Source organism: Juglans regia, chromosome 2 (assembly GCF_001411555.2).
Source record: "Juglans regia cultivar Chandler chromosome 2, Walnut 2.0, whole genome shotgun sequence".
Lineage (NCBI taxonomy): Eukaryota > Viridiplantae > Streptophyta > Magnoliopsida > Fagales > Juglandaceae > Juglans > Juglans regia.
The window spans coordinates 30395836-30422052 of record NC_049902.1 but is presented as its reverse complement, the minus strand read 5'-3'; the positions used below and the strand labels follow the sequence as shown (position 1 = coordinate 30422052).

The following is a 26217-nucleotide window of genomic DNA, read 5'->3' as shown; positions in this document are numbered from 1 at the left end:
GCACATCATGCTTGTTAGCAACTGAGCTACTGTTCTCTCACATGGGAGATGGCAATTCTCACAATCAATGTCTGACGTGGATCACAATCAATTCATGAAACAAAAACTAGGAAATAGAATCAGGTATCTTAGATCTTATAAAAGAAGTTTACATCTGATTGATCGCATTAAATCATGTCTGTGTAGACTTTTTCGTATAATATTTATTTATATTATATCTGTTATATATGTGTGTATATATATACCCATGAGCTGTTATTGTCACATTGGTTATAGAGTTCAAATTCATTTTCAAACCGTAGTCTATATTGACACATTGCTTAAACAGTTCAAAAATTCATTTTCAAAAAAATCTTTTAATGTTTCTTGGCTTTTGTCTAGAGCAATGATGGTGGAACACAACCAAAAATATCATATATCAATTCTCACACGCATCTAATAATATATAAGAACTCTATTATATATAGAGATATTTATTACGGAAGAAAAAACAATCCGGAAAATCCAAATTTTGAGGCTTTCCGCCAAGGTGGATTCCAAACTTTCATCAAGTTCATGGGACAGCGAAAAATTTTAAGACCGGTTACACAGATTGAATGAGATAAAAGTTAAATAAAATTTTGTTAAAATATAATTTTTTATTTGAAATTTAAAAATTTTGAATTGTTTATTATATTTTGTGTAGGAATTTAAAAAAATTATAATGATTAGATGAGATAGCTTGTGTAACTAATCCATGCCTAAGTCTGCTGATAAAAGAAATGGAAGTTCAGATAACGGACTTGATACATAGCATTCCAACTACATAATTCGGTTACCAAAAATCTATGGGTTCGAGTATGGGAGTAGAAAGGAATGTTGTCTGCCCTTTCTTTTTGTATTATCATTATTGTTATATGTATGCTTTCCCTTCTATAGACTATTACTACTAAATTGGGTAGACTATTTACCCTGCTATGTTGCATCAAGGAAGAGAGAGCGATTTTGTTCTGTATGTTCATAAATCACAAAGAAATACATTCAGTAGAATTTGCAAATAAAATACAAAATATTGGAGCAAAAGTATGAGAATGCCTAATCAAAGAGACACGATCGCTTTAGTCAATGACGGCTACTCTATTTAGATTTTCGTTTCTGTTGGTAAATTGGGTTCCTAAAAAAGAAGAGAATGTTGTGGTTGGAACTTGTCTTGAAACTGATTCATGGCCAAAATAATATAATGCAAAGCCATAGCTCAATTAGATAGGGCGTAAACAAAAGGAAAAGTAATATACTAAAAAACAAAAAAAATCATAGAATCTCAACTCTTCCTCTAATATTCACTGTATCTTACGTGGAAACATACCAATTTGAACCATTTAATTGTGAAATTAAGAGTTTAAGATTTTAAAAGTCTACGATACGGAACATCTCAAGTTCCTACCAAGTGCTACCTGGCTGCATCTGCATGGCCAACTCAGCATATCCTCTCGCATAGCAGACCAGTCTTCCGTATTCCTCACTCCCAGGTTCATACTCCAAATTTAAAACTAGGGCTATCTTCCAGTTGGTCACAGAACAGAGAGCCATTTAAAATGACTCCCAGATCAATTCAACCATATAAAGAGCCACCTTTGTGCAACTCGCAGGTAACAAACCCCAAGATGCGTCGAGTTGATTTGTCTATAGGTGCGCAGGCAGAATACTTGGGCCTCCACTCACCCAACTTGGATCTATCGTTGGATTAAAACATTAGGTATTTGAGGACTGCTGGCATTTCTGATTGCAATACTAAAACCCGGGGGGCGTGCTGGATTAGATGCTGAAGGAATCGGATTTTCTGGTGGTCTTACAGTTTGTGCTGATTGGGTTGGCTGAATTATGTATTGGCTATGAGCATCATACGAAGCACCTGTCAGGCTACCACGCATTCGACGTCTTGGCCGCCAATTCTCATCCATTGTTGTGTCTGGCAAACTATGAGGCATTGGATGTGGCATTCCTCTAATATTCCCTCTCTGGTCCGCTATTTCCTCTCGTCTCCCATATGCAGTCATGGGCATGGAGTTCCCAGCTCTGGGCGTTTGATTTAAAGCTGGCACAGATGGTGCCTGTCTACCCATCTGAAGAGCACCTTGGTGAGGAAGCCATCTAGCCTGTTGGTGACTATTAGTGACTGCTGCTTGTCTAATTCCCACTTGTGCACCCCTTTGCAGGATCGGGGTGGTCTGTGCAAGCTGTGAAGATGGCCAGATAGTGCTTGAATATTGACCCACGGGCGGGGGCATCCTTGGGTTTAAAGCTTGCTGCAGGTGTGGATTTTGAAAACTACTGAATTGCCCAGAAGATGCTTTATAAGCACTTTGCAATTGACTCGAGGTTGAAATGAAGGATCGGTCTTGATGACCCCAGTTCTGCAGGTTTAGTGAGAAGTAAAAACTAAAGTTTGGAAAATGCAGGTCTGTGAACATAACACAGAAACAAAACAAAACAAAAGCAAGGGCTCAACAAGAAAAAATAAATCAATTCAACTGAACTGGAACACTTGGATCAAATCAGGTCATTAGGTGCTCCAGGATTTCTAAATTGCTTAAATACCAGTAACACAGAGAGATAGATACCTGAGAAGAAATTGAAGAGCCATTTGGAGTCAAAGAATTCACACAACTTGGTCTTTGCTGTGGATTTTGTGCCTGAGGCTGAACAGGCAGAGCCTGAATTGCTGTTGGAGTCCTGCTCACATGACTGGCTATTGATGGCAACCTATATTCATTGTTGACAACAGAATTTGCATATTGCGACTGTTGTAACTGAAAATTATTGGGAGAGCATTGACTCCGCATTATAGAGGTGGTGAAATTCGCTTCTTGATTGAGTGCAGGAGAAACAGCACCAGTCAACACAGGAGGCTGCATAAGATTGATGAGGATGGATTCAGAGATGCCACCAACTCTTTGGGCATTTGACCTAGAGCTGGAGTTCATGGACATGGAACCCGAATATATTCCAGACCAAACCTCATCCTCTAACCCAGCGACAATTTGATTAACATCATTTGTTCTGTTTGATTCTGGAAGCAAAACTAAATGTGAAGCAACTGGAAGATTAGCCTGCAAAGGTTTCCGGTCTTCTATTTCACCATAGTTTGCTGCCTCCATCTCATTGTTATCCTCTGTAAGTTCCAAAACATTAGGAAGAGAATTTGAGACACTGCTAAATTCTTGCCACTCAGTCCTTTCTTTCTCGCAATTGGCCTTAACGAGTGACTGATCTACATGGTCATCACTTTCCACTATAGCCTTCCAAGAACCATCGGCAGAGATAATAACTTCATCAACATTCTCTCCCACCTCTCTCAGGACCTGGGACGAAGCACAAATTTTAATGAAAAAAGAAGAAGAAAGAAAGAGGAGAAAATTGAAAAACCAATTGGAAAGTGGGAACTGACATCTACTTGCCTTGACCATATTTTGATCGATACGGATCTCCACGTTGCAGACATACTGATTACAATGTGGGCAGCGCCAGGATGGTCTTCTTGAATTTATATCAAGAAAGTTATCAAAGTCGAAACACTACAGCAAGCACAAGTAAGATATAATGAGATCAATAAGATTATCATAATTATTATCAATTTATCATCATTACAGAAACATGATAAAGACTAAAAATAAGAACTGGGAAGCCATATCACTCTGTACACAAAACAGCAGCACAATTTTAAACTTCAATGACATTTGAAGGCAATGGAACAAGGCACATTCCAAAATCCAAGTGATCTGAGATCCTAATATTAAAAGAAAAATATAATCTCAGAAGCAGACACGTGCAAATGGAACGATAAAAACATGGCCACACAGTTCGTCACATAATATGTACTCAATCACCCATCCTAAAGTATAGGATCATTTACAACATCCCCCTCAACTTCAATTTTTTTTTTAATGGCACCGGGTGTCCGGGAACAGTGTCCCAACTAATGCCGGGGGTGCACAGGCCCTTGGCAAGGAGTTTCCCACAAGTGCACCTTGGATAATTCAAGGGGAAAATCCCCCAGTCCGATGGCCTCTGGAGATTGTTTGCACCAAACAGGATTTGAACCTTAGACCTAGGGGGAGCATACCCCAAAGCCCAAGGCCTTTACCACTTGAGCCAACCCTTAGGGGTTCCCCCTCAACTTCAAATTTGAACAATCTGGTTCCTTACCTATATGATTCGTTACAATGTGGGTTAAAATTTCTCCAATTTCCCTTCTGTTTAATTAACCTTAACTTCAGCATGCTTAGCTTATGACTACAAAAAGTTTTTTCAGAAGTGAACAAAAAATGTATGTAGTCATATGACTACAGATAATTAAAAGAATTTGATCATGTGATGATGTGATACACACATGAATTTCAATATAAAGTGATGGTGCAGCCAGAAGGAAACCAAGAAGCCAGAGCAGTCAATATTGCTGTCTCCAGCAGACTACTTTGGGACCTTTCATGCAGACAAATCAAGCTTGGGATATTGTGGTGCTTCAGAATTTTGTTTGCATAGTTATTAACTATGAGTTTGACTTTTGAGAAGATGACTTCCTAGATTTACGAAAACAGTACCTAATTACTTAGATTTATGGTATTTCACTATGAAGGAGCTTAAGGATGAACAATGCTAATTAATTCAAGTTGGCCACTGCAATTCATTGAAGTGCCCTAGCAGCTAGTAAGATGTACTAGTTGCTTTTCATGGATCCGTGCAAGCTCTTACAAAGTAAATTTCTTTAATTAGTGAAATTAAATTCAAGCTCAAAAAAATGGTGCAATACAGATACATGGAAAGTATTCAAAAGATACATCTAAACGGTAAAAAGAGAAAGAAGAAGAAAATACCAAAACTAAGGAACAATATCACAAATATGAATGGCCACCCAAAGATAAAAGGTGCTAATCTAAATAACTTTGATCATTTCTCTCTCCATATACACCACATTAAGCTAGTTAATTTCCATAAAATATCACAATAATGGCTACCAAACTATCCTTTCAAACATGGAAGGAGATCCTCAACTCTTCTAGCATTACCCAATCCACTACAAATAGACTGGATGCATGATTCCACAAAGCACTAGCTATTTTACAGTGGCGCAAAAGATGTTCAACAAATTTGTGGCAGTTCATCTCAGGTCAAACACGTTCAAGCAAGCAAGCATGTTGTTAACCCCAACTCTGGAGTTATAAGAAAATTTGGCCACTCTGAGGATGGGTTTGAAGGGAAAGGGGAGGAGAGAGATGATAAGCAGTGTTACAAGTGGCATACAAACAAATAGGAATGCTTGATTTTGGCAAGAATGACTAGACAAATGTTGAATGACCCTCGTCAGTCCAAGGTAAAAAGCACTAAATAAAAATTCATCAAGAGAAGAGCATTTAGGTTATTTTATGTGGGTAATTGACAAGTTATTTTCTGTCCATTTTAATTTAAATGCCAAAATCCAACAAAGGGGGCAGCATGGCATTGAAGTATCAATTTAGCATGATAATTGTTTTTTTACAAGTAAATAATACATAAAATGACAGTAGTTCCCCAATGTCCTAATGCAACATGAAGGAAGCACTGGATAGGGAAGAGAACAATTTAGCATACTAAATGTTGAAAAGGGTAGTGTAGATATGCCTTTATACAAAGATTATATACATATCTAATGCCCTAATATTCCCCCATACAGACATTCTTTGTATTATGAGTTGAAGTTGCTCAGAGCACTCACTTGAAGATGTTTGCAAGAATGTCCTTTGACGGGAGTCCTTATACGTGTATAGCTGTCATGAAAAGCAAGATGGACCAATTACAATTATGTCAATAAATTTTTGTCCATACAATGATAATGGAAACAAGATCTTGTTATGAATTTCTATCCTGGTTGTCAATATGTAACTATTGTTTCTATTATTTTGGTGATGTGGATGATTATTTCATACAATTTCTCAAAGGTGTGATAACAATAATCCATAACTGCCTTTCTCTCTCTCTCATGACTTCCCGTCGCTTTTCCATTTCCGGCGCTTCTCACCAGAAATATTCTTAAATATTCCTGTTTCTTTGCATTATCTTTCCTGTTTGATTTCTCAACCCATTTTGTTGGAAATCTATATATTTTCCTTCTTCATTTCTTCCTCAGTTTCTATTTGCCAATTCCTTTTTTCTTTGCTAGCTTCTTTTTCTTTTTCTTTTTCTTATAAGAAAGTTGAGGTAGATGACGGGTGTTAGGAGGTTGTGGGTGGAATTGAAGTCCTTTGCTTTTGTGGAGGACGGTGGTAATCACATCCGTATCACTGAAAAGAGCAGAAGGGTGGTTAAGTCTATCTCTCTTAGTGGTTCGACGGCTCTATGGGTGCCAGGATGGTGGAGGACTGTTTCAAACTTTCTTGGAATGCAGGATTTTTCAGGAAATTATGAGCAGATAGTTGTGTTCTTATTATCCAATTTAGTGCCAATTCGAGGGCTCGCTTTCCGCAGTTGTATGAGTTTGGGAACAGGAATAAGAGGGGCATCCTGGTTGTCCCTGAAGGTTGGAATGGTAAGGGATGGGAAGGCTTCGTATACAACATTCGTAAGACTGAAGGATCAAAAGTCGACGTGGGGGGAGAGTGACTGGAGGTTCATCGGTTTTGGATGCGACTTTTCCCCCCAAAGGTGTCTCAAACGTTGTGGCCTTGGGGAAAGCAGTGAGTTTTTCGATAGGAAGAACTCTGAAAGGGGTGGTGGATGGCCATCGAAAGGAGAGAAAGGCAATTGTGGAGAAGTTGTTAATAGCAAGGTGGAAGCTTTACATGTTGACAAATGTCAGCACAAGACGACATGCGAGAGTAGCGGTTGGCATTCCGATGGCTGCTCAATGGTAGGATAAGTTGAAGGGGTGCTATGGGAAGTGATGGCAAAGTTGTCGGAGGTGAAGGAGAGGGTAAGTGCACTAATGGATAAAGTTTATGCGGGCCTGGGTAGCAGGCTGAAAGGGCCTAGTAGTGTATACACTTCTGACAAGGAACAAGGTTGGGCCTAAAGGAATAGAAATTTGTGGCAATGGACTGGGTCTGAAGAAAGAAGGGTCGAATCATCCACCGCAGTCCGCGACTTTTGAATGGCAAATGAAACTCCCTTCCAGGTCTCCCTCAGGCTCGAGAGATGTTTCTCCTCTGGATCCATCTATGCAAGCTTCGGGGCCTACACAGAATAGGTTGCCAATCACCGACGACCCCCTGGGTGGTCAGTAGGAGCAAGTTCCCGTTCCTCCATGAGTGAATAGCTGTGGAAAAGCTAGGGATAATGTTGTGTTTGCTCGGAATGAGGCTTCTCCGAGCTCTAACAATGTAAATGGGTAGTCCCATTTATCTGGTGGACCTCAGTTGCCCTCAAACGGAGACATAGGAAGCGGATGTTTATCTAAGGGAGAGAGGGTGCTTATTCAGGAAGATTCCAACAAGGATTCTTCAAGGGTTTTGTGTTCCTTTGAAAATGACATGGAGGTGGCAGATGAAGGGGCATTGGAGGAGTATGACTTACAATTGGCTTGTAGAGAGACAGGGGAAGAAGCTGTTAGTTCTAATTTTGGACTAGAAGGGGCAAGGGATGAACCAAGTCCTTTATGTTCGTTGCCTCCGGGCCCAAGTTGTGTAGACCCCCAGTCGGATTTGGTTCTCTAGAACGTGTATGAAATTCATGATAGCGTTGGGGTGTCTTGCGAAGGCTTTGAAGATCAATTTAAAGCTCTTCTTATGGCTATTGACGCAGGTTTGCCTCTCTTGGCAAGATCCTTCACTAAAAAAAGAAAGGGGATTAAAGAGACTTGCCTGTTCTATTAATTATGATATTCGGGAAGGATGCGCAAGTAGGGGAATGAGCAAAGTAAGGCGATTAATTGTGATTTATGAAGCCAAAGATTTTATCTTGGAACATTAGGGGGCTGAATGATCCGTGCAAATGCCTCTGTGTTAAAAATTTATTAAGAAAATGGAAGGTTGACATTATTTATCTTCAAGAAACCAAGCTGAAGTTTATTGATAAAAGCATGCGGATGTCTTTATGTGGAATGGATCTACCTTGCCTCTAAAGGGGCATTGGGAGGCATTATTTTGATGTGGGATACAAGAGCTGTTAATCTAGTGGAGGAATATATTGGGGAATATTTGATCGCTTGCAAGTGTGTATAGCCCTAATGTGGACAGCAACAGAAGATTTCTTTGGGAGGAGATTCCTGGTTTTTGTGTAGTTGGTGGGATGATCCATAGTGTATTGGAAGGGATTTTTAATATTACTCGTTTTCCGAGTGAGAGGTTGGGGGATTCACTATTACTCCGATTATGGCAGAATTTTCTAATCTTATTTTCAACTTGGATTTAGTTGATTTACCTTTGGTGAGGGGGAATTTACATGGTCGAATGGGAGGGTTTGGTCACGGTTGAACATATTTCTTGTTTCTTCAACTTAGGAGGCCCATTTTTCTGATTTATGTCAAAAGAGACTTCCAAGATTATGTTCGGATCATTTTCTGTGATACCTCATATTATAAGGATAGGAGTAGGTGGTGAATGGGATCTCACATTACTTGGGAATGAGAAGTTCTTGCTGAGATTCCAATAAGGCTCCAATTGTATCATTGACTAGTCTTTTTGGATGTGGTTTAGGTCTTCCATTGGAGCGTTACAAATAGTATCAAAGCCTATCCCAACCAGAAATGTGGGACTGGAGCCATGCCACCTATGACGGACAGGCCCGACGAAGACGTCGGGAATTTAAGGTGGAGAGATTGTGATACTCCATATGATAAGGATAATGGTAAGTAGTGAATAAGATTTCACATTATTTGGGAAAGAGAAGTTCTTGCTCTTTATAAAGTTCCAATGGAGCTCCAATTGTATCATTTACTAGTCTTTTTGGAATATAGGCCATATAGTTTGGACCTTCCATTGGGACATTACATTGTAATACCCTTGTATGATAACGATAAGAGTAGGTGATGTATGAAATCCTCCATTGCATTGAGAATGAGAAGTTTTTGCTCTTTATAAGGTTCCAATGGAGCTCCAATTGTATCATTGACTAGTCTTTTTGAAGTTTAGATCATGTGGCTTGAGTCTTCCATTAGGGCGTTATAAATGGTATCAGAGTCTATCCTAACCAGAAATGTAGAACTTGAGCCATGCCACCTACGATGGACTGGCCCGACGAGGACGTCAAAATTTAAGGAGGGGGATTGTGATACCCTCTCATATGGTAAAGATAAGGCAGGTGGTGTATGAGATCCTACATTGCTTGAAAAAGAGAAGTTATTGCTCTTTATAAGGTTCCAATGGAGCTCTAATTGTATCATTAACTAGTCTTTTTAGAATATAGGTCATGTGGCTTAGGCCTTCTATTGGGGCGTTACATTTTCTTATTTTGTTAGATTGTGGGGGTCTTCATGAGGGACTATTAGATATTTCAAATTTGAGAATATGTGGGTCAAAGCTGATGGATTTGTGGACAATGTGAGATTGTGGTGGTCATATCAATTTTCTTGTACGCCTAGTTTTGTGTTGGCTGGAAAGCTTAAAGTTTTGAAGATTGATCTGAAAAAATAGAATGATGAAGAATTTGGAAAGACTGATGACCAAAGGAAGTCCCTTTTTGGGGAGCTCTCAAGCTTTGATGAAAAGTAGTCGGTTGGGGGCACTTTCGGATGAGGACAAGGAAAGGAAGAATGTTGTTGTGGCTGATCTGGAAAAACTCAAACTCATGGAGGAGATTTCTTGGAGACAAAAATCTCGAGCCCTTTGGTTGAAGGAATGGGACAAGTGTACCAGATTTTTTCATAGAGTAGCTAACTCACATAGAAGATTTAGGCCTCGTTTGATTACACAAATCATCTCATTTTATCCCATTTAATCATTACAAATTTTTCAAATTGCCACACAATATAATAAACAATTCAACTTTTTCAAATCTCAAAACAAAAATAATATTAAAAAATTATATTATAACAATATTTTATTCAAATTTTTACTTTCATCTCATCTAATCTTATTTCATCTATGTAACCAAACAAGGCCTTAACACCATTAAAGTGTTACATTCCGAAGGCAATGTTCTTTTGGACAGATCTGAAATTAAGGATCATATTGTACAGTTTTTTTATGAACTCCTTACAGAGCAATACTCTTGGAGACCTAAAGTTGATGGGTTGGCTTTCGATTCAATTGATCAATCGAGTGCTGATTGGTTGGAGAGGATGTTTGATGAGGAAGAGGTGCTTAATGTATTAAGAGGGATGGATAGAGATAAAGCGCCAGGACCTAATAGATTTTCAATGGCTTTTTTCCAAGCCTGTTGGGACGTTATTAAGGAGAATGTTATAAAGGTTTTTGTCGAATTTCACTCGTTTATGAAATTTGAGAAAAACTTTAATACAACTTTCATAGCTCTTATCCCGAAGAAGGCCAAATTTGTGGAGGTAAAAGATTTTCATCCCATAAGTCTACTGAGTGGAGTGTACAAGATCATTTCTAAGGTTCTTGCCAATCGTATGAGCGAGCTTATGGAGAAGATTATTTCGAAGCCACAAAACATTTTCATTAAAGGAGACAAATTCTAGATTCGATTCTCATTGCAAATGAATGTTTGGACAGTAGAATCAGATCTAGTGTTCCTGGTATTCTCTGTAAACTGGACACGGAGAAGGCTTTTGATCATGTAAATTGGAACTTTTTGGTGTATATCCTTGGTAGGTCTGGTTTTGGGGAGAGGTGATGCAACTAGAAGAAGCATTGTATCACCACTGCTAGATTTTTGGTGTTGGTTAATGGCCACCCCTATGGGTTTCTTTAACAGTTCCCGAGGCTTGAGATAAGAGGATCCTCTATCTGCCTTTCTCTATCTTTGGATATTGGGATGAGATGAGAAATCTTTGAATAGTAGTGAAATAGTTTGTGAATAGTAATGAAATGGTTTGAGTTAAGATATTTTATTAGATTTTGGGAAATGAGAGAAAAAATTGAATAAAAATATTGTAAATTTAAAAATATTGTTAAAATATAATTTTTTAATATTACTTTTGTTTTGGGATTTGAAAAAGTTGAATTATTTTTTGTGTTTTTTTTTTAAGTTTGAAAAATCTTAATGATTAGGTAATTATTAGATAAAAAAGTTGAAAATTTGAAATTGAAAATTGTTTGTATTTGAGTGATGTTTGGGAAGGAAATGAGATTAGATGAAATGAGACGAGATAGGTTAAGAATGGTATCCAAACAAGGCCTTAGTTATGGATGTGTTAAGCAGAATGTTGGAGGCAGCAGTGGATGGGCAATTTATGTCTGGTTTTTCAGTGAGTGGCTCTTCATTTTTTTTTTTATAAGTAAGAAATTGATCAAAACTAGGCAAAATTCATGTACACAGGAAGTATACAAAAGAGACAACTAGTTACATTCTAGAAAGCTTAAAAGAAAGCAAAAACTCATGAACATTCTCTCCCTTTAAAACTATAGCTGAAAGCCATTGAACCAAAGAAAGAACCAAAAAGTTCCATAATTCCCCCCGACCTCTCTCCTTGTTGTTAAAGCACCTCTCGTTTATTTCCATCCATATATACCATAATAAGCACAAAGGAGCCATCCTCCACGTCGCAACCAGTTGAGGGCTATAATGATGCCTATTCCAACAAGCTAAGAGTTCTACCACACTCTTGGGCATAACCCAAGACAGCCCGGCTCTACTAAGTATGCCATCCCATAGCTCCCTTACCACCTCGCAATGTAGAAGAAGATGGTCAATCGATTCGCCATTGTTCTTGCACATATAACACCACTCCATGACGATCATCCCCCTGTTTCCTTAAGTTGTCAGCCATCAAAATCTTACCTGAAGCTACTGTCCAAGTAAAAAAAGCAACTTTGGAAGGCACAGGAACTCTCCGAATACCCTTCCATGGAAACACAATGGGCTGATAATTTGACAGCACCTTAAAGAAGGATTTCTACTCCCCGAAGGTTTCCACACCATTCTATCACACCCATTACCACCTACCCTCTTGGAATAAAGCAAGCTGAAAAAACTTGCTATCTCCTCTATTAGTGGATTATATTTATTTGAATTAATTCCTATGTTATCTATGTATTTCTGGTATAGATATATTTGTAAAGCTGTATAGGATTTATATGTTTTGTAAGTTGAATATTTAGATTACGTAGATAAGTATGGGAAACAGATCTTATCCAAGATTTAAATCTCTATAGGATAGGAAGTCAGTTTTCGAATGGCTAATTTGGGTGTAATCTATTTTTGACTATTTAATGAAATGAGGAGTGATAGGAGGGATTATTCAGTCAGAAAGAAATATGTTATCCTCGACTTCCCAATCCTGCGCATTTCTAAAAAGATCATATTCCAATGCACTGAACCGTTGGCTCAACACAGCACATCTGAGACAGCGGCCAGCTAATTTCCAGCCAATCTGAAAACACCTGGAAAAGCTGAAGATAGAGCTCTCTCTCCACACCATTCATCGAACCAGAATCTAACTCTTGTACCCTCTCTGACCTCAAAGTTAATGTGTTGCAAACACCATCCACCCCTTTCTAATAAATTTCCAAAAGACTCACACCATACGACCCCCTACCCTCCTTGGAACACCAACCCCCCCATTCACAACCATACTTCCAACTCAACCACTTCCAACTGGAATCTCTACAACCACTTTCCAAGAAGGTCTTTGTTAAAAGTGATCAAGCTACGCACCCCCAAACCTCCCGCTTCCTTCGGACTGCACACTTTTTGCCAATTCACAAGATGAAATTTATGTTCCTCACCCATGCCTCCCCACAAAAAGGCTCTAAATATCTTTTCAATCTGATTAGCCACCCCCATCGGTAAAGGAAATAAGGAAATAAAGTACGTGAGAAGGTTGGAAATGGTACTCTGAATGAGGGTCACTCTCCCTCCTTTTGAAAGATAGAGCCGCTTCCAGCTTGACAACCTTCCCTCTACCTTCTCTACAATTCCGTCCCAAATATTTTTTGTTTTAAAAGAGGCTCCCAAGGGTAGTCCAAGGTATTTCATAGGAAGAGTTAGCCACTTTGCATCCCAACAACTCAGCTAGAAGGTTGATATTCGCCACCTCATCCACTGGGACCAATTCCGACTTACCCAAGTTCATATTAAGTCCCGAAACAGCTTCGAAACACAATAGAACAACCCTTAAAGCTTGAATCTGTCCCGCTGTCTGCATCACAAAAAATTAGAGTATCATCCGCAAATAATAAATGTGAGATGGATAAAGCCTCAATATTTGCGTTACCCATTGCAAAACCAGCAAGAAACCCCCCCCCCCCAACAGCGACCTCCATCATACAACTCAAGGCCTCCATGACTACAATAAAGAGGAAAGGAGATAGCAGATCCCCTTGTCTCAAACCCCTCGAACTCTGAAAAAAACCACAAGGTTGACCATTAACTAATACAGAAAACCGAGCAGTTGAAACACAATGTTTGATCCATCCACACCACCTGTCCCCGAAGCCACATCTTCTCAACATATAAAGCAAAAAATCCCAGCTCACGTGGTCATATGCCTTTTCCATATCCAGCTTGCAAAGGACTCCCGGAATGTCATCCTTCAACCAGCTATCCAAACACTCATTTGCAATTAAAACTGAATCCAAAATTTGCCTACCCCTTACAAAAGCATTTTGAGATTTGGAAATAATTTTTTCCATCACCAAGCTCATATGATTTGCTAACACCTTTGAAATGATCTTATAAATCCAGTCAACCAAACTAATAGGACGGAAATCTTTCAACTCAATGGCCCCCGCTATCTTCGGGATGAGGGTGATGAATGTAGCATTAAGAGACTTCTCAAACTAGTGACACAGATGAAACTCATGAACAACCCGCATCACATCATCCTTTACTATGTTCCAACACTCTTGAAAGAAGGCCAAAGAAAATCCATCCAGGCCTAGGGCTTTATCTTTGCACATACCACTCACCACTTGTAGCACTTCGGCTTTCTCAAATGGTCTCTCCAACGAAACTAGTTGTGCTAGCATCCAGTTTAGGATGCCACACTATTGTCTCTTTGAGGAGATCATCATAATAGTTCACAACATGGTCTTGTATATCCGCCGGGGATTGGTACACCATGTTACCTGATTGGATCACTTAGATCGCAATATTACGACTGTGAGAATTTGCCATTTTGTGGAAAAACTTGGTACATTTGTCGCCCTCATTCCACCATGTCATCCTTGATTTTTTTCTCCAGCAAATTTCTTCCAACAATAAAACCTTCTCTAACTCAAACACCACCTCAATCTTTCTCAACGCGGACTCCTCGGTTACCACTCCTTCTAAAGAATGTAACTCATTCCAAAGAAGGTTTTTTTGTTCATCTGTGTCTAAAAACCTCCATGTTCCACTTTTTTAGGTCCAACTTAAGGGCTTTGAGTTTACTAGCCACAATAAAAGTAGGGGTACCGTGAAAAGAATAGGAAGCCCACCAATCCCTCACCCTTTCCATAAAACCAACCGTTTGTAGCCACATATTCTCAAATTTGAAATAACACCTACCACCATGAATGCCCCCACAATCTAATAAGATGGGAAAATGGTCAGAGCATACTTGTGGCAATCTCCTTTGACTTAAGTCCAGATAATGTGTCTCCCAAGAAGTAGAAACTACGAATCTGTCCAACCTTGACCCCACTCTACCATTCGACCACATGTAACAACCCCCCCCCAAAAAAAAATCAAAGGAAGATTAATCAAGTTCAGATCGAAAATCAGCTCCGAAAAGTCTTCCATTGACCTTGTCAAATAAGTTGCCCCCTTCCCTCTCGCACGGGAAACGTACAATATTAAAGTCTCCGCATAGAACCCAAGGTAAGTCCCATAAGTAATGCATACCCGCCAGTTCCTCCCACAAAGAGCTCCTTTCTCGAACTGCATTAGGACCATACACACCCGCAAGAGCCCACCTCCACCCATCCTCAATATTCTTGAAAGACTCGGCCACTGAAATATTCCCAATACAGTCCTCTACTAACTCCACCACTCTCGTATCCCACATAAGCAAAACCCCTCCTGAGGCACCCAAAGAAGCTAAATGACTCCACCCCACACAAGAACATCCCCATAGGCTTCAAATAATATTTCTGTCAACATAGCCCAACTTAATCTCTTGAAGACATACAATATTAGCTTTCCAACTACGAATGAGGGGTCTAATGCGAAGTCGCTTGTTTACATCATTAATCCCCCTTACATTCCACGATAAGATTCTAGGTTTCATAAGATAAACAACTCCCCTGTCCCTTCATCCTTTCCCTCCCACTACTACTTTCCTTGTTATCATAATTGATAGAACAAGTCAATCTTTTCAGCATTCTATCTTTTTTAGATGATGACTTCAGTGCCTAAGGTCTACCTGCTTCAATAGCTACTAAGAGGGCCTTAAATTGCTCTTCATAACCTTCATAGGAAATCCACACAAATCCCTGTAACTCCACCACCTTTTTCAGCACCCAATCCAAAGATGTGAGAATTGGTGGAATAACAAAGTGGGGTAGGACTACCTGGCTCATTTTTATCACCCCCTGTTTCACAGACCACTATCTGTAAGCCATCTGAGAAACCATCTGACTGCATAGCCTCTGTGTCACCGCCATCTGAAAAGCCACCTATTTTTTGCTCTTCAAAGCCATCTAAGAGTACCAATCGCGCCACTGCATGCTGTGAACTCCCCGAGCCACCCATTGCCTCACCACCCACAAGGGGTTGGTCACCCACCCATGTTACGAGTGCCGACGAGGGTACCTCCACCGTCAGAAAACTGGGCTTCTTTGAGAACACCCTGCACTCCCTGTCAATCACAGACCCAACATCACGATCTACAAAAAAAACCTCATCCTCCCGCCGATGTGATTGTATCAACCCACCAAGAAGGTCGTTGGCAACCATTGGTAGTTTCTATACTGGGATTTGGTCTGCCGGGGCACATATCTGTGCCATGGAGGAGCTACCGAATCTCGAGACCGAGATATTGGCCGAATCCCTATTCTTGGCCCTCCAGACTTTTGGGCCTAAACCCCTCAGCCCATGACCATTGGACAGCCCAACTTCATTAAACCCCTTTAAATCACCCATCCCTTTCCCACGGCCCAAGCTCAAGCCCAACTCCATAACACCCTTACCTTTTACGCACCGTTTTATCAACGTAATATACTCCCTTAGACACTCCACTCTATTTTCCATCTCCTCCAAAGTCTGCAGCAACCATCCCTCTTTCAGCCCCCCCACTTCCCTGCCATCCCCCTCTCTTCTTTGTGCCTCTACCGAAATGGGAAAACCTTCTGTAACTAACAAGCCTGCCTTCTCTGCAGGCTTCGTGGCTCGAGGTAGTGCCTTCTACCCTTGGAGTACCTCGCTGTAAGACCGAGGAGTTGCATGATGCACCATCAACGCTAATGAGAGCAGTCGTGGAGGACCACCTCCTTTGCCAAGCTCCTTCGACTTCCCTACCTAATTCCACCATCCCAGGCCACCTCTGCCAAGCTCTTTTAAGGTATCGCCGAAGTTCCTCCATCCCTCCCCATCCAACCTTCCGGTGCCACTATCAAGCCTCCCTTCTTCTCATGGCCAAACTCCAATATGGAAAAGAAACTGCCATGGAAATTTTTCCCCTCTGTACCAGAAGCACCCGATTCCCTTTCCTACGAGTTCTGAGAAACTCATAAGAGCCCACTAAACCCACACAATCCTTCATCGTTGAATCCAACCACAAAAGAGCTTCATGATAGACAAAGATATACTTTACCACACGGCGACTGCACTTTGTTATCCTCCACCACTTCGCACTATCCTTCTTAAACACAAAAGACTTATGATCAATAATAACTTATCTGCAAGACCCCATCGCAATCACCAAGACGACAAACTAAAACAAAAGAAATGCTAACACTAACCAAGAAATCATACACCATGACCTCCATGGCATCAACAAAGAAACACCCTCTCTACGTGTTTTTTTGCATGTGTACGGAGAAGAGTTTTTTTGACATACAACCCGAATTTTCCTTTAGGGTGGTTCTTCATTTGGAAGTGTAAATGTATCTCATCTTCTCTTCACCGACGATACCTTAATTTTTTGTGAGCAGGATCCTAATTGGATTTTTTCTTTGAGAGCTCTTTTGCCTTGCTTTGAAGTTGTTTCTATCCTCAAGGTGAATTTGTCTATGTATGAAATGGTACCGATTGGTTTGGTACATAATATTGGGGATTTGGCTGAAATATTGGGTTGTAAGGTGTCATCTTTGCCAATGAAGTATCTTGGCCTTCCTTTGGGGGCCCCTTATAAATCCAAGACTATATGGGATGGTGTTATTGAAAAGATTGAGAATATATTGGCTGGCTGGAAAGGATGTATTTGTCTAAAGGGGGAAGAATCACTTTAATTAAGAGCACTTTATCTAATCACCTTAATTAAAAGGAACTAGGGTCAGATTTTGGCATGATGTTTGGCGTGGAGATGTTGCTGCTTTAAAGGATGTTTTTCCTTCCCTTTTCAGGTTTGCATTGAATAGTGATGCATCTGCTGCTGATTATATGGACATCTGTTGCTGATTAGAGCTGTTCAGGATTGGGAGGTGGAGGACGTATCTAATTTTTACAGCACCTTGTATGCATTTGAACTTGGAATATGGTGGGGAGGATAAACTGCTGTGGATTCATCCTAGGAATAAGAAATTTTCAGTAAGATCCCTGTACAAAATTATGTCAGCTCATCCATCCACTGTTTTTCCTTGGAAGTGCATTTGGAAAAGTAAAGTGCCTCTCAAGGTTGCTTTTTTTGGTTGGTTGAGGAAGCATGGTATTTTTATTATGGATTGGTACTTTTTGTGTAAGGAATGGTGAATCAGTGGATCATCTTCTTCTCCATTGTGATGTGGCGAAGGCTGTAGGGAATGAGATTTTTGTTAGGCTGGATATCATTGGGTGATGCCTAGGAGGGTGGTGGATCTCTTGGCTTGTTGGAGTGGAATTTGGGGCAATCGTCAATTAGCGGCTGTTTGGAAGAAGGTGCCATTATGTCTTATGTGGTGCATATGGAATGAGAGGAATGGACATTGTTTTGAAAATAGATAACGTTCTTTTTTTCTTTTTCTTTTCTTTTTTGGGGGGGGGGATTAGAGATTTATTTTTCCATGCATTGTTACTTTGGGCTACGGCTATTGTATTGGAGAGGGTTAGCTTTAATGATTTGTATGCTGCATTTACTAGCTCGTAGATTGGAATTAGATGTTTCTCTCATGTATACTACTTGTGTAGTTGGGCTATGCCTAATTATGAGGATCAATAAAATTTTTTACTTAAAAAAAAAATTATTGCTTCTATTCTAGAGCTAGAAGGGTACAAGAACTCAGATTTTGGGCAAAAGAAAGAGGTGGACAAATTAGTCATCTATTCCTCCCCAATGTGTTAATAGTGGTGCGCATATCATTTGATGTATGAAACATGATTTTATGACAAGGAAACTGAATTTTTATGAGTTTGGAATTTCTATACCTGCTGTCCATGGTTAGCAATGCTGGTTCCTCACAAGTTTTGATTAAAAAATCTTTCTAAGCAGGATGGTCACATAAAAAAATGTGTTGTTCGCTTTAGAGTTGAGCATAAGTATATCGAAGTGTCAATTTCACTCATGAGTGTCAAAAAAGAATGTGACCAGACCAGCTGAAAATCTCATCCCAGCAGGTTTATAGCATCCATACACTACACTTAGCAACACTTTGAAGCTCTACAGCCAGACCTGCCTTCCAGGCTATACAGGACCATAAAAGCCAAACTAAAATCCTTTCAAAGATGACATTGCCGGAACCTAAAGCCACATGAACCCAAAATAAGTTTGGGCTGGAATTTACTAGACTAAGGCCTGGTTTGGTTTCACAAACCTATCAATCCATCTAATCTCATCTCAACATCCAAACACCATTAAAACACAAACATTTTTCATTTTCAACTTTTCAACTTTTTCATCTAATCATACCTAATCATTACAACTTTTCCAAATTTTTAAACAAAAAACAAAAAAACAATTCAGCTTTTTCAAATCCCAAAATAAAAATTATATTAAAAAATTACTCTTTCAACTTTATAATTTTTTTTTTCAACTTTTTCTCTCTCCTTTTCCAAAACCTCATAAAAATCTTAACTCGGACCATTTCACTATTATTCACAAATGATCTCACTACTATTCACAAATTTCTCATCTCATCTAATCTAATCTATGTAACCAAACGAGGCCTAAAATAAAGAGCTCCAAAAGGCAGTAAAACATAAAATCCTAAGCAACAACCATGGCATACCTTATAGGACAACGAAGTGATATCCGTGATGGCCCTTCAATTATGTCAGAATCTGATATTAAAAAAATAAAGGATGTTTCTTCAATCAAACATCAATATAATGGTAAGGGAAGTTCTACTTATTGCAAATCAATAAATAGTGTGAAACTATAAAATACACAAAATTAGCAGAGTAAAATGTCTATTTCTACATTATAGTCCTTTTAGGCATACCTGGGTCAACTGAAGCTACAGCAGGTTGCACATAATCAGGTGGCACTGGGGTGTCAGGTGATGACATCACACTTACGAAGGCAACAGCTATGATATAATGACCTAAACAATAATGACAGTTTCTATTAGAGCTGGATGAATATCACACAGCATATCAGGATGCTTAAAACATTGAAGCCACATGATCAAGCTTACCATTAAACTGGCCTACAGCCTGAAGAAGATTTGTTCCATATTTCAGCATTGTAGTCACATTTGTTGGTAACTGTGGTCCAGAGTCCTAGAAATGATATAAAAACAAAGATATCAGATCAAGCTTAGGCTACAACCAGCATTAAGCGCCATCATATACAAAAAGTTATCCACAAAGTAAGAGAAATTGCACAAACCATTAGAACAGTAGTCCTTCGGTCAACTCCCTTTCCATTCAGAAGAAAGCTACAGGCATTAATAGAGATGTTTTCAGAAAAATGATAAATAATTCCAGTATATTAAAAGAATAAGGAAAAATAAGTAAATCATACCTCACTTGGGGAGGACATATAATGCATGCAGATGTCTCTATACTATCTGTCTGTGCTACAAATAACCGCTACAAGCAAAATATAAAGTACAATTATTAAAAATTGAGGTTTTAGAAATGATTTTCATTAAAATAAATTATGCCTATCGATAAGTAATATAATCTTACTAACGAACAAAAGAAGCTACCCAAGTATACAAGAAGCATATAAAAGATACGCCTATCCAGAAAAATAATAACAGAAAAAAGTTTCAGAAGACTAAAACTGGGAAAACATAAATTTGCAGCCAACCAATGAAAAGGAGCTCTAAAAAAGAAATCCCTTGAACTCTTCCACAGCCTTCATACAATCCTTGAAGTTTCGATCATTCTTATCCTTCCACATATACGTCCTCTCCAACACATGAAAAGATTCTCCACTTGTCAAGGAATGATCCAATCCAACCCGAGAAGGCTAAAACCAGCTCGTCATAAATTCTACCTACTTCACAATGTCAAGAACAAATGATCCAGTGCTTCCCCATTCCTCTTACATATACAGCACCACTTTTTTACAATAACCTGTAGGTTCTTAATATCATCCATTATAAGAATTTGCACAATGCCTTCACCCAAGCAAAGGTTATTTCTAAAGGGGCCCTAATCTGTCCAATATTCTTCCATAGGAAGTGAAAACTTTCCAGGGGAAACAACACATGATAAAATGATTTCACTTCAAACACCCTCTCTTGAATAGGACCCAACACGCTCTATCTTTTCTCACCTGTCTCAACATAACAAAATAAATAGAGCATTAAATGAAGAAAAGAGGTCCACCTTCCAATCTTTGTGCTGCTCTAATAATTTCACTTCCATCGATAGTAATTCAAAATCTACACTAGTCAATAAATTTATATTTTATACTCTTTTATATATGATATAAAATGCTAGAATTGCATCAAATATGAATTTTAATACTTTTTATCAACATTGAAATATCTTATTCAAAATTGTCATGAATTGCCCGATTCAATTTGTTGAATCGCCCGATTCTGATTTTTTAGCCTTGCTCCAAACTCATAACTTTGCAACTTTGCATTCAATTGGTTTGCTACTTAACAAGAGCAAAGTGGCAAAAATGTGACCGGCTCCGTTTGGCTCGGGGGCGTGGCATACATGCCATAAGACCATGGTATTACAATAGGAAGCCCCCAAGAGAAAAAGTCCAAACTCATAACTTTACAACTTTGCATTCAATTGGTTTGCTACTTAGCAAAAGCAAAGTGGCAAAAATGTGACCGGCTCCGTTTGGCTCGGGGGAGTGGCATACTTGTCATAAGATCATGGTATTACTATAGGAAGCCCCCAAGAGAAAAAGTCCAAACTCATAACTTTGCAACTTTGCATTCAATGGGTTTGCTGCTTAGCAAGAGCAAATTGGCAAAAATGTGACCGACTCTGTTTGGCCCGAGCACGTGGCATACATACCATAAGGCCATGGTACTACTAGAGGAAAAAAAAATAACAATGCAAAACTAGGATCAGAAATGAATGCCCCGAACCACTGAGTTAAATTTCAATGAATGGATATTAGCAAACTTAAAGGTAGTATATTCTCTTCCTTTAGAAAGCTTCTATAGACTTTAATGGGCTTTCTTTTTCTAGTTTTCTGGTATCTTTTTCTCTTTCTAGATAGGTGTCTCCCTTGTATACTTCCTATGTACTTGAATTGTGGCTTTTGCACTTTTATTGAAATTTTTATTATTATATAAAAAAAATTAAAAAAAATTAAAAAAAAAACTAATATTATACCACATATTGAAATGGATTGAGCACAAAATTGTACACCCAACTAACATATGTACTGGAATGCACATACACACACAACTACATAAGTGGAATATGAAGCTTGGCTACATAATTTTTTAAAGAAGGGGAAAAACCCATATCGTAACCTAATCCAGATTAATCAAGAAGATGCTTACAATTTTTTCTTCGGGAGAATGTACCGTAGTCTTTAAAATTTGGAAATCAATCACATATGCCCCGTATCCAGGCTAGAGGATAAACAAAAATAAATTAAAATGTGCATGTAATTCAAGAATAGAAAAGAATCAGCTTTAGAGGAAAGGAGGAGGGCCTACCTTGACTTCAAGGGAAGCAAGTATTTGCCCCATCCTCATTCGTGGGTAGAACCTGCACACGCACACACAGAGAGAGAGAGAGAGAGAGAGAGAGAGAAAGAGAGAGAGAGAATTCATTAATCATCAATTTATGAAAATCCACAAGAGTGTATTTATAACTAGTAGTGACTCAATATCCTATTGTTTCATGACATTCTAAAATACACCATTGGTCCAACTAGGAAATCAATTTTTGAATCCTGGCTGCCTGAAAACTTCACTCAAACTTCCCCGTGACATCTATCGAGATGACATAAAAATTAAGTCTGTATAAAACCCAGTAATATGCATGATACTGTGACTTGAATAAAACCAAAAGTTACAGTAATATCCTTCCTGACCAAGTTAAAGTTTGACTTGGGCATTAGCCCACATCACTGTAGTCAGACCCTGTTAAAATAATCTAAAAAAATTGGGAATTTGTCCCAGACACCTGGTGCCAATAAAAAATAATAATTATCTGAAACAAAAATTCATACTAGCACCAGCATGGATATCATAAAGAATTAAAAATATATTCAAATTAGACAAGATCCCTATACATACCCCCTACGAGCCAAAGAACAACGGCATATATATAAGGCATTAATTGCTCAGACATAAAAGGCTAACTGAACAAGTCAGAATATGTACCTTCTCTGATATCCTTTGAAGGAAAAGTCTACCTATTCCTAGTAAAGTTCAAATTTCTAACTCCATATATTACACTTTGTACCTTTGGGGCCTCAGCTGAAAATCCAGCAAAATTATTTAAAACAAAAGATTACATAACCGGTTGCCAGAAAAATTTGATTGCACCTTAAGATACAGTAAGAAATTCTGCAGTGCAAAGCACATGTTCCTACCTCTCCATTATTTGTTTTATAGTGGAAGGAGAATTACTAGGTCCCGCGTTAATATTTCCCAAAATGCAGAAGCTGCTACCTATCTAAGAATCAGAGAGAATTATTAGCTATAGCCATAACATACAAAGGCAAATACTACAATTGATAGCAGACCTCATTTGCAAGAATGATAAGTTCTTCAGACTCCTTTTCTGAAAACCACCCAATCTTACATGCATTCTGCTATGAAAAACCAAAGTTCATTAATAATATATCGTACACAACAACATACAAAAATTTGGAAGTATACTATTTAACTTGACATTCCTCAAGAAATATTTAAGGTAGAAATTAGAATGGAGAAATACAAATAGCCAAAACTGTGTATCTTTGCAACAATCCCGCTACATATAGTTGAACTCACGCACAAATTCGCACACCCCAGCTGACGTGGTGGCTTGTTTTATTAAAAAGAAAATTGGAAAACACGAAGACGAGAAGAAGACGACAGACAGCACTCACAGCAGGTCAGATTTTTGCCCCCCGTCTCTGGATTTACGCACTCCCCATTGTCAGTGATTGTGGGTGGCTCTGTGTCTTTCTCGTTCCTCCACCCCCCCCCCAGCGTTCGGCTACTCTCTCTTCACCGCCACTCACATCAGATCCTGGGAAGAATGATGATAGATGCCCAGCAACTATTTTTCCTCTCTCTCTCTCTCTCTCTCTCTCTCTAAGCAGCGTTGTTAATGCTCACCCAAGCTGATGGGGAAGAATTTGATGGTGGTCAACAAAGATGAAGATGCATCAGTGCCAGTAGGGCCTGCACAATCACATCTTGGCCAACGCAACCCTTTAACTCCAAGGTTTCCAACACTTTCTGAAGTCTCTCCTGTAAATATTCAAAATGAGATCTACCACTGCCATCGTCATATGGTCCCTCATATAAGCCAGGATTCACGTAATTTATCGGGGCATTGCTTTGAGGGAAAGTTGTCAAACAGTTTTAGAAGCCATACTACAAAGACACCACAAATGGTTGCACGAGGGCTGGCAGGCTTTTTTCCAGACCAGCCCCAGGATGGTGGATTTATTTCTTTCATGTAGTATCATGAGCATGAAAGTCACTTCAATGTTCCAGCTCAACAGAGCAAGTCTAAGAACAGACCAAATGGATCACCCACATGTAATATGGAGAAATCCTTAACAATTCCTGACTGCCAGCAGATAAGTGGTCGTTTGTTTTTTCTAAATCCTGCGCAGCACCCTTCTCAGTTTCTAATTGTTTCTCAGTTTCAAAGTGCCCCCAAAACGCCACTTCTCAGTTTCGAATAAAACGCCCCGTTTTATTTTCTGTACATGCTAGGTGGGATTCGAGCGCAAGGAGTACGCAAAATCAACTGTCTTTAGCTTTTTTCTTTTTGCAATAATGTAAAAAATGCCTCATAAAGATGGAACTCATTCCAAACAACTTTTATGAGAAAAATAAAACTTTATTAAAGATGGAAACGGGCCTTGTCCCAGTACACAGAACCCATTCCAAAATTGAATCTGTTTCTAACATGCAAACAAGGCGAGGGACTGGACATCCAAATAGCTGCATTTAATCAAAAGAAAAGCTGCATTTAACTCATACCTTCACAGAGAGCATAAGCACCATGATAGCTGCCTGTAAGAAGTTATCTTTTTTACGCTGGCACACCTACACACCATCACATTAAAAATAATAGAACGCCGTCACATTACGAAGCAAGGTTTAATATTATCCAACTGGGCCAAATATGACATATATACAATAATACAACACTAACTCACGAAATCTCACACTACAGAATGGATTTTGAATGTCCACAATTCTGACACGAAAAATATGCATAAATAGAATGATTCGCTTGCTCCTTTCTCTGGAGAAAACTTAAGTTTTATTTTCATTCTGGTGCAGATTCACAAGTAGCAAATCATAGTACGTATCCTAAAACACAAGGGCAGATCGTATGAGCAAACCTCATTAGGTAACCATATAATCTCATTCCCATATTCGAGGCATCATTTTCTTCAGACAAGATATTACAGCAGCTGTGCTTCTTAACAAAGTAAAAGGGAGATACTAAACTCTAAACTAGAACAGCTTAACAACCAAGAATTCAAATAAATCTCCTTATATGATAAATAGCATGCATAAAAACAACAATGCTACTTTGGGCTGCTACCCGCCCTGGGCAGGGTGGCAACCCTCCCCCCACCCCACCACCCACCAGTACCCATTGAACGGACAGCCATGTTGCCCAGCCCACCATCTGGGGCCCCTACCCAAAACTAATAGTGAACAACAGCAGAGACTTTGAGAGTAAATTCGGCAATAGAGCATCTTCTCTACCATTACATATATTACAAACACTTCTGGCTGAATATAAGCTTCAATCCCAACAAAACTCAAACCCCATCAACACCAAAACTTAACCTCAAACAAAAATCAAACCCATCCAAAAGGTCTCAAATTTGATCACAGATCTCAGACAGATCCAATCAAAGGTCTCAGATAGCTCTTGTCAAAGGTCTCATATTCAAGACCGTCTCATATTCAAGACCACAGCACAGACCATGGCAGTGGTATGGCCATGTGTATGTGCACCATATGATGATGATTACAATAATGACTCCAACTCGATCCCTCATTGGATTAAAAAAAATAGGGTACAAACAAATAAAAAAGCACAATACTCAAGTATGCCCGCGTGTTTCAACAAGAACGATGAAAAACCCTCATAATGACAATCATACCATTCACAAGAAGAATGACCATTAAGTCGGGGCCTACCAAGTAAAAAAAATGCAATATGTGGACCTACACACATGGACCATGGTGAGGATAGAAAAAAATAAGAGAGGTTGAGAAATGGGGAAGAAGAAAGGAGAAAAAGAAATAAGGAGAAGCGAAAGAGAGAAAAAAAAGAGAAGTGGGCAAATGAAGAAGAGCTGAAGAAATTTTAAGGTTTATTTTTTATACGTACATGTATAATGGGTGGGCAGTTATTACCAGCAGGTGCATATTCCACCCGCTCGCTATACATGCTCTTATTTATTTATTTATTTTCTTGGCACCGGTGTCCAGGAACACTATCCCGACTAATCTCGGGGGTGCA

General features: G+C 39.1%; 1 protein-coding gene across 4 annotated transcripts; it reads right to left on the bottom strand.

Annotated features, from left to right (window-relative positions):
* Nucleotides 1–1177: 1177 nt before the first annotated feature.
* LOC108983876 (E4 SUMO-protein ligase PIAL2-like) lies at nucleotides 1178–24796 on the bottom strand. 4 transcript variants are annotated; one of them, XM_035687946.1, is made up of 14 exons: nucleotides 24711–24796; nucleotides 23252–23317; nucleotides 23099–23181; nucleotides 22215–22266; nucleotides 22056–22127; nucleotides 20093–20160; nucleotides 19958–20006; nucleotides 19764–19848; nucleotides 19569–19670; nucleotides 19356–19407; nucleotides 5732–5783; nucleotides 3438–3554; nucleotides 2601–3341; nucleotides 1178–2393 (listed from the first exon to the last, which is right to left on the bottom strand). In XM_035687946.1, the coding sequence occupies exons 1-14, from the start codon at nucleotides 24732–24734 to the stop codon at nucleotides 1713–1715; spliced, it is 2244 nt and encodes a 747-aa protein (XP_035543839.1). In that variant the 5' UTR covers nucleotides 24735–24796; the 3' UTR covers nucleotides 1178–1712. The 4 variants fall into 4 exon arrangements, with proteins under 4 accessions (XP_035543839.1, XP_035543840.1, XP_018811201.2 ...); XM_035687947.1 differs by lacking the exon at nucleotides 24711–24796 and adding an exon at nucleotides 22887–22982 and having other exon boundaries at nucleotides 23099–23177; nucleotides 23252–23314; XM_018955656.2 differs by lacking the exon at nucleotides 24711–24796 and having other exon boundaries at nucleotides 23099–23177; nucleotides 23252–23314.
* Nucleotides 24797–26217: the final 1421 nt, after the last annotated feature.